We start from the raw sequence: 9,588 nt of genomic DNA, 5'->3' as shown, positions 1-9,588 counted from the left end.
ACACGGGCTGAGCCGTGCACATAAGGGCTCTGGACACGGGCTGAGCTGGCTGAGCTGTCGTGGGAGCTGCGGCTCCTGGCCGCCAGCTAGCTTATGCCCTGAAATAACAACACACAAACAGTATTCATTTAAACACTGCTTGGCCCACTAGCTCTAGCCTCTTACGGGCTAATTCTCGTATTTTGCCTAACCCATTTTTAGTAATCTGTGTAGTACCAGTCTTACCGGGAAAGATTGAGCATGTCTGACCTGGTGGCTGGCTGTATCGCCTCTGCTCGGGAGAGGGGAGCATGGCCTCTGAGCTCACTTCCTCTTCCTCCCAGCAGTCTGTTCTGTTTACTCCGCCTATCTAAATTTTAACCTATCAGGGCCAAGACAGTTTCTTTATTTAACCAATGACCTTCCTCCACTGACCTGTGAAGGTGAAGGCACTAAGGACCCTGGCATGGGCTGAGCTTACGTTTGCCCATTGTGGGAAATAAGAAAATGATATCTACCCAGCTCAGTTATTCAGTGGAAGAATGATACAGTTGTGATAGCCTGATAGTGAGTTTTAACAATGACTTTTTTTAATCAAAATACTTCTTTAATAGAGAAAAATTGCCTGCACATAAATCTGGGAATACTCCTCTAGACATGAACCAATTCCGGATGTTGTTTTCCACCTGCAAGGTTCCGGGAATTGCTAGAGATTCGATTATGAATTATTTTAGGACTGGTAAGTAAACACAGAGAACATAGATAATTTTTTTGAAAAGTCTTGAGATTTGGCGAGTTTTGCTATGATTTCTAATATACTATTTGAAATAATTGGGTTTTTATAAATTTATCAGAAAGTTTCTGTGAAACTATCTTTCTTTCATTGCTAGCTCAGTAATATTCTTGATGACTTTAGCTTCTAGTTGTATGTTCTCCCCTTATTTCCCTTACATTCTATTCCTTAGTAAAATCTTTCTCCTGCAGACATGGCCCAGTTCCTGTCAGCTCTTAACCTAACCCTTTACACTAACCCCACATGTTGCAGTTTCCATATCACTTGGATCACCGTGAGCGCCCACATCCATCAGTACCCCACCTTGGCTGTTTTTGCGTCCACATTGTGATGTACAGTCCATGGCCTTACTGTTCTGCACAGCTATGTTCTTCCCTCTCATGGGGGGCATAATATAATGGTCAGTTTATTCTTTCACCTAAAGACAGGACTGTTTCTTGCCTTTCTGCCTTATTCTCAACTAGTGAACTGTTTTTTTATTCATAACAAATACAGAAAAATTGCTCTTTATCCTGAGGTTGACCAGCAGCTATAAGAAGAATAATCTAGAGATGCCACATCCTGGTCCTCTGCAAGGAGGTTAGGGTTGTCAGTTGCCCTGGAGATGAGGTTATGCTGAACTAATCACAAGTCTGAGAATCGTATGAGTTCTTAGAGAAAAACAGAGATGGCAGCACAGACAGGTTGTGATCTCCCCTTGATGGCTTTGCAGATGGAGAAGGGGGCTCCTGAGCTGAGGAAGGGATAGCATCTGTAGAGCTTCCGATTCATCCTGCAAACCCGAAATCATAAAGGTGTGTTGTTTCAAGTCGCTTGGTAATTCCTGGTAGTATATTCTAGCACATTTGTACACTTGGCACTCCTTTTTGGAAAGTAGATGAAGAAGAAGCTGTGGTACAGCCTCGTCAGCACCTGTGAGGCCCCAGCACAGCCAGAGAACCACTGACGAAACCAACTTGTCTGATCCTCATGATGCTACTAATGGTGTGAGATCCCCTTCCTCTTGTTTGTTCATTATCCTCTCTCTCTGCATTTCCAGTTTTCTTGCTGTGGTAGGTGGCTCCACTCTGTGTTACTCTCATACTAAAAGGAAAGTTTAGCTCTCCCCTCTAATCCTCAGGCAACCTTTGCTGGAGCACAAACACAACATTGCTGCTGCCTGTTTACTATGTAAACCACCTGCTGGCTTCCTTTCCACCATGCTTAACACTGGAAGCCCTGAGACTCACAGCTGCTCTGGCCTCAGCCTCACCTCTGCTCAAGGTTCCCTGGGCTTTTTGTATTAAGCAAACCAGTTCAGTTTTGTGTTAATATCTTTATACTTCCTGATCCTTCTGTCTGTACTATGCGCAACTTCCATGGTTCATTTTCCCATTTCATTCAAATCTCTTTTCACGTGTCCTTAGAAGTTGGTTTTGAGGGACCATACTCCTGGCACACATTCTTCCAACTATTTATTTATTAAATGGGTGTTTTGAATATGATGCAAGTTGGGATCTTGGCAGGTGAGGGCTGTGGCAGGAGACAGATACACTATGCAGGCAGAGCTTGAAGGCAGAAGGGTAAGGGGGAGGGGGAGAGAAAGGGAGAAAGAGGTAGGCAAAGACCTGCTTGCCTCTCAGAGAGTGAGAGTAGGCGGGGCTTGTCTCTTAAAGGGACCTTTGCACCTGCAACAGTCAGGGTACTTCTTGCCATGCACAGAGGCAGAGGGTTGACCCACTGTGCCAGGTGTGCCTGAATGCTAACACTTGGTATCAGAAGTGGATATGCGATTTATTTTCTTTTTCTTGTCAAGCTATGAATTTTGGAAAGGATTTCAGTAGATGCTGGTAATAAAGGGTATCTGTGGTAACCGTGAAAGGGTGGGGTGATGTCTGAAGAGGTCAGAGAAGAAATGACTTGGAAATAACCCGAGGAGCAAAAATATTTATCTCCTTGATACTGAGGAAGTCGGGTATAAGAGGAAGTAATGACGTTACCAAAAGATGGTCTCTCCTAACAGTGGATAAATACAAGAAATCATGTAAAAGCAGTGAATTCTGAATCCCAAGCAGTTACCTTCATTCCAGTGGTACCGTGTGTCTTTACTCCCTTTCACTTTCCTGTCTTAGAGACGGGGACAGACGTCATCTTCCCCTGACACTCAGGAACATAATGATTTTTTTCTACTGAAAACTTTTCTCGGGGTCCTGCTTGACTAATTCGTCTATACTGGGGAGAGGGTTGAGGATTAAGAAAGAAATAGACAAGAGATGACAGATAGAATTGGGGGCATCCAGTGAATCCACCCAGATTTATTTCTCATAGCCCGTATACACCCCAATCCAAAAGGAGGAGAAGCGAAAGACTTCTTTACCATGATACAAAGAACAAATAAATGTAATTACCTCCTTACATCTCAAAACATGAAGTAACCACACCTTAGAGCAAAATACCCTTTTCTAGGCAAAACATCCTGTAGCCACACTGAGGTCAAAACGTCCTGTCATGGAACCTTGAAGGAGCAAGAACGGGTCTGAACTCTGACCTTTAGTCAAGGTAGAATGGGTTCACTCCTGAGGGCTCACTGAGGAATCCTTGCTAGATAGTGCTGCAGTTAAACTGTCCCCCATTCAAGTGCTGAACCCCCGCCAGTGCTCCACCCTCCTTCACTTTGCAGCGAGGGGAGGGATTTACACGGTTCAGACTGGAATAGCTGTAGTCAGAAATTAAATCATCTGATGAGAAACTAACATTGGAATAATCTCAATGAGAAACTTCCTCAAGTGTCCAGGATTCCTCGGATCCCTTTCTCTTCCCATTCCTGTCTCTTAAGGAAAACTTAAAAGTTCTCATAGCACAAATACTCGGAACTCAAGGATTTCAAGATTCACATGGATAACTTTCAAGAGTATGTGTTTATGTCATAGAATCTGGAGTTCTGTTAACTGGTGATTTCTTCCTTGTGGCTATAGGGAGCATACTTGGTTTCGGGCACAGTAGACTTTAAGTATAGCCTTGAAGCTTTTCATAAATTGTGTTTTCTATCAAATAACTATAAACCTAAAAGTTGTATATTGATCATTTTAGTGATCTATCATATATTGTTAACGAGTGTCTATATTATAAAGTCAAGTTAAACTTGCCTGTCTCTTAAACCATCTGTCATTTCCTTAGCAAATCATAGTCTTTTCTCTTAGCGTTTTGAAATATGCTGTTCATGCTCATGGTCTGCTCACCATGCTGAGAAGTAGTAAACCAGAATTTACTCTTGTCTGAGCATAGCTTCATGTTATTAAAGATTCTCCTCATCTCCCCTCCTCCATGAGAACTTTGTCCAGGTAATATATTTTATACCACACACATGCACGCGCGTGCACGCACACACACACATACTAAAAGAATTATATTCTGTTGGCTGAATGCAGATTTATTGAGTCTTATGTTTTTTGTGTCTTTTTCCAGAGAGTGAAGGGCATTGTCCATCCCACATTGCTGTGCTGTGTCGTGGCCGAGCTTTTGTCTTTGATGTATTGCATGAAGGCACTTTGATCACCCCACCAGAGCTTCTCAGGTTTTTAAACTACATTTTAAATGAATTATGCATTTTGCATTTTAATTACTTAATTTTGTTCTTTGACAATTTTATACACACATAGAATGTATTCCTATTATTTCCCCCTTCCTTTTACTTCTCTCCCTGCCTCCCTGTCAGCTCTCCTTCTCCGTACAGCTCTCTTCCATATCCATGGCTCTTTGTTCTGTTGACGCAGTGAGTTTAACCAGGGCTGTCTGGGCTCAGCAGTGGGCACACAAGTGAAGGCCACAGTTCCCTTCTCTGAGACTCTGTCAGAAGTCAGCTGTCTTCATTACTTACCGTTCTGTTGCTGTAAAGAGACACCATGTTTTTATCTAAGGATCTTACTTGGTTCTGGTTGGTAACTGTCTTGGTTAGGATTTCTATGCTATAATAAAACAACACAAGCAAAAGCGATTCTGGGGAAAGGGGTTTATTTCAGCTGGTATGTCCTGATCCTTTATGAAGGGTACTCAAGGCAGGAGCCTGGGGGCAGGAACTGATGCAGAGGCCATGGAGGAGCCCTGCTTACTGGCTTGCTCCTCATGGCTTCCTCAGCCTGTTCTTAGAGGACCCAGGACCACCTGCTAAGGAGTGGCACCAGCCACAGTGGGTCTCCCATATCCATCACTGATTAAGAAAATGCACCACCGGCCAGTCTGGGTGGGGCATTTTCTGAGTTGTAGCTCCTTCCTCTCAAATGACTAACTGTGTTGAGTTGAACTAAAACTGTCCAGCACAGCTAACAAGAGGAACAGCAGGAGACTATACTGTTTGATATCAAGGGATGCTTTCTGGGTCTCTCTGGACAAGAGCTCCTATGGAAGTACCCCACACCTCTCACTGGGACTTTTAGTCAGCGACCTGTTACTTCTAAAACCAGCATTATGCAGCCTGTGGGATATCTTCCTTCAAGTTCATTTTTATGTTTTAATTTGGTTAGAAGATAGTAGGGTTCTATGGCTTTTTTCATACCTGCTTTTAAAAATAGCTTTATTTTTTTTTCTGTTTCAGCATCTTTAATTGTATTATAGTTTCAAAATGCCATTTGCTTGTCTTTTTATTTATTTATTTATTAAAGATTTCTGTCTCTTCCCCGCCACAGCCTCCCATTTCCCTCTGCCTCCCCCAATCAAGACCAAAGCTTATTTTTTTTTTAAATTAAGATACAAGTATGGGCCGGACGATGGTGGCACACGCCTTTAATCCCAGCACTCGGGAGGCAGAGGCAGGCGGATTTCTGTGAGTTCGAGACCAGCCTGGTCTACAGAGCTAGTTCCAGGACAGGCTCCAAAGCCACAGAGAAACCCTGTCTCGAAAAACCAAAAAAAAAAAAAATAAAAAAATAAAAAAATAAAAAAATTAAAAAAAAAAGATACAAGTATGTCATTTTCCCTTTTCTCTCTCCACCCCTTCCCAGGTGGACATACTTCTGCTTTGCTCTTTTTCAATGACCTCTGTTTCTTAAATTGTTCACACACACACACACACACACACACACACACACACACACACACATTCAGTTAACCAGCCATCTTGCATCCCCTACCCATCCTATTTAAACCTTTGTGCCTTGTTTTCCTCCTGTCTACATTCTAAAACTATAGTGCTGGCACAGGCCTGTCATTCCAGCAAGAGGATCAGGGATTAAGGTGTTCAAGATCATCCTGGCCGTAGCAGCTCCTGACCCCCTGGGAGTATCTGAGGAGACTGTCTCAGACTGCTTTATTGGATATCCTTAGCTCTCAAGCTCTAGCTTGAGTTAAAAAAAAAAACAAACCCAAATGTCCAGAATTGCCATTCTCTAAAATGACATAAGCTATAAAGGAAGAGTTTCATACCTGCTGTTGTACTGGGAAATCCCTTATCTGAGCCCTGGCAGTCTGGGTTATACCCAGGAGGATTCGGCGAGTCCTGGGGCAGATTGCACTCAGCTTCAGAAGATGAGGATGGGTGGCCGGCACAGTTCTACTAATAAGCACCCTAACTGATAGATGGATGCTGTAGTTCTCTACACAGGAGCTCTTGATTGGTTGTGTGTGTTCTACACACAAGAGGCTGATTTGGTTTTCTGCTCTATTGAGCAATTTTTTGATAATCCTTTAATTTGAATGCAATCAGCTTATTAAACTTTGCCACATGAACTCTATTTTTGTATTTTTAAATTTTTTCTCTAAGTGAGCAGAAAGAGGCAAGACAAGTGTTTTATGAAGAAATCCTCATGCGCTCATAGAATATCTTTAGTTTCAAGATAAAGCTGAAAGCCAGTGGGGTGGTGGTGCAAGTAGGCAGAGACAGGTGGATCTCTTGTGTTTGAGGCCAGCCTGGTCTACAGAGTGAGCCAGGACAACACAGAATCCCTGTCTTGGAAAAAAAAAAAGAAGAAGAAAGAAAAGAAAGAGAAATTTTTGTTGTAAGGAAAGTATTTCTTGGGCAGTGTCGCAGATACAAATAAACAGAGGAAACTGGTATTTATTTATAAATTACCTGGAAATGCATGTTTTCAGTAAATGATATCGTCTATGCTTATTTTTAAATATAAATTATTCTCCAATATACTTTTTGTGTAAGTAAAATATATAATCACTTTTTAAATACATATATATATTATGTGTGTGTATTATATGTGTGTGTGTGTGTGTGTGTGTGTGTAAAGACTTCTGTGATTCCTATGTGTCCTGTCCATGCTCTTTCTGATATGCTTTTTTAAATCTTCCCTAAGACAACTGACGTATATCTACCAGAAATGCTGTAGTGAACCTGTTGGGCCCAGTGTAGCAGCACTAACTAGTGAGGAGCGAACGCGATGGGCAAAGGTAATAATTTATATTATTCTTTCCATGTGCTAATTTATTTTCTGTCTTTATTCATTGAGAATTTTAAATAGTATATTTTTGTCAGGCAGCTGCTCCCAGATCCTCCTTCCCTTTCTGCCCACCAAACTTCATGTTTTCTCTTTTAAAAACCAGAAAAGCCACTACTAGCCCGGAGTCAGATTGTATTGACTAGCTCTTTCTCCACTACTAGCCCGGAGTCAGATTGTGACTAGCTGCTTCTAAGCATGAGGCCTGCCTGGAGCCGGGCTGCTTTATTCCATAGAAGGAACCTGACTTTCTGTCTCCAGCAGCTGTCATTTGTAAGCACTGGGCCTTCGTGCCCACTCCGTCACCAGGCTGAGCCTGTGTCTGTGAGCCTGGGCAGGTCATGTGACTGCTGTCCCCCTCTCTGTGAGGTCATGTGTACCCTCTGTGCCCTGCTGTTTCTGGAAAATGCTGCTTCCTTCAAACTGTCCACCACCGCTAGCTTTTCGAGTCCTCCCACTACCACCCCCTTCTGCATAAATCCCTGAGCCTCAAGTGGGGGTGACAGCGACATCCCACTCAGGGCTGAGCGCTCCAAAGTCTCTCAGGCTCTGAACACTGTGCAGCTGTGAGTCTCTGGGTTAACTGCAATCTTGTGCTGTTCTTAATAGACTTTCTCTAACAAACTCTTGACATTGTCTGGATGTGTTGTATTTTAACTGAATATCCATTCATCCCCCTGCTCTTTAGGCTAGAGAATATCTGATTGGTCTTGACTCAGAAAACTTGACTTTATTAGAAAAAATTCAAGCCAGTTTATTCGTGTATTCCATGGAAGACACTAGTCCACATGTAACCCCAGAAGACTTTTCTCAGGTAACTTTCTTGTTCTGGTATCTTTCTATGCTGTTTTCTGGAAGATTCTTATTATCTGTTGAACATGAGATTTTTTTTTTAAATTGGGGTCTTAGAATTTTTCTCAGTTATGAACTACATTGTGTGCTAAACCAAATCTCATGCATAGTGAATAGAACACTGTAAATACTTTATGTTTAAGTCTGTTTAGATGTATTTTGAACCTTGTTTAAAGAAGTGTGGCTATTTGCATGCATGTCAGTGTTTTCTACTCTTTTCATCAATCGCATACATAGAATATTTGCATCGAACATTGAGACAAATTAATGTCTCTTTCCAAGGGTGATGTATGACTCTACCTGTAATTCACACCAGTGTACCACACCAATTAGGAATTGTGTGTAGCACACATTCGGAATTATATCACCCTTGAAAGTAATTGATTATATCATTCAGTTTTATTGAACATACTGTTCAAGTGTCTAAGTTTATGGATGAATGTGGCTTGTTTATATTTTTTATTTCCCAACCCTGGATAATGCCTTTACCTTCTAGGAAGCATAGTCAACCACATTAGTAAAGCCTTTTGAAAGAATTTGTTATTTCATAATATATTCATCTGTATTAAATTATAGGGGAACTAATCCAGGATTTAAAATCTTATAGTAAGAAACCAATTTTTATTTCAGACAGGAGGAAATTGCTGAAGTACCATTTAAGGAATAATTCAATGTTGTTCAAACCATAGTCTGTACTTGGAAACAGATTTAGCCCACTATAATTAAATACACATGCACACACAGACACACACACAGACACACACCCCTCTGCACACACACATAATTGAAGTTTCACAAAACAATGAGTACTTTTACTATCTGTCATGTACTCTATTTCTATTCTGTTTTATTGTTTGTAAGGAATATTATTTTATGCTGCTGTAATTGTTTCATGACTTATTAGTGTGCCAGAATCTACAGTTTGGAAAGAAATGGTCTCAGTGTCATGTGAATTGTTAAGACATGTACTCTGAACTTATTAGGCTTCCTATACTAAGTTTTGAAACGCTTTTTCTTTCAAGTATATGGATGTTCTGGGAACATTAATGAATAATGTTTTAGCATTCTATTTTCTGGATAGATTTTCATAACTTGAGGTTTAAAAAGTAGCCAGAGTCAGACCCAGAATTATTATCTGTATCTGTTGAATCTTTTGTTTTGTTTTGTTTTGAGACAGGGTTTCTCTGAATCTTAACAAAACTGCCATTTTATTAAACTCAGTTGACTTAAAAATAAAAAGTGAAATATGTAATCTTAAGTCTACTTGCAAACTTATGCAAAATGCTTTAGAAAAAAATTAGAAAAAATAAAATGTGTTTTAGGTCTTGGAAATGCTTCTTGCTGGAGACCCAGGAGTACGCTGGGGTGACAAGTCCTATAACTTGGTTTCCTTCGCTAATGGAGTGTTTGGCTGTTGTTGCGATGTGAGTATATTGTTTTTGGGGCGCTAGACCCCTTTCTTAAGTTAACTACGAATACTGTATCACAGCTGTTTCTAGGACGCTGGACCCCTTTCTTAAGTTAACTACGAATACTGTATCACAG

The 9,588-nt window shown here is 41.1% G+C and overlaps 1 protein-coding gene across 6 annotated transcripts in view; it reads left to right on the top strand.

The window, feature by feature from the left end:
* The window catches only part of Crot (carnitine O-octanoyltransferase), a 38,937-nt gene that overhangs the window by 14,812 nt on the left and 14,537 nt on the right, over nt 1–9,588 (top strand). For all 6 annotated transcript variants that reach the window (XM_005358316.3, XM_013350452.2, XM_013350451.2 and 3 more), the window contains 5 exons: nt 594–718; nt 4,217–4,325; nt 7,051–7,144; nt 7,880–8,005; nt 9,366–9,467. In XM_005358316.3, the coding sequence (XP_005358373.1) occupies nt 594–718; nt 4,217–4,325; nt 7,051–7,144; nt 7,880–8,005; nt 9,366–9,467 (556 nt within the window). The remainder of the gene's footprint in view (nt 1–593; nt 719–4,216; nt 4,326–7,050; nt 7,145–7,879; nt 8,006–9,365; nt 9,468–9,588) is intronic.

Source organism: Microtus ochrogaster, chromosome 26, assembly GCF_000317375.1.
Source record: "Microtus ochrogaster isolate Prairie Vole_2 chromosome 26, MicOch1.0, whole genome shotgun sequence".
NCBI classification, from domain to species: domain Eukaryota; kingdom Metazoa; phylum Chordata; class Mammalia; order Rodentia; family Cricetidae; genus Microtus; species Microtus ochrogaster.
This window is presented reverse-complemented; position numbering and strand designations above follow the sequence as displayed.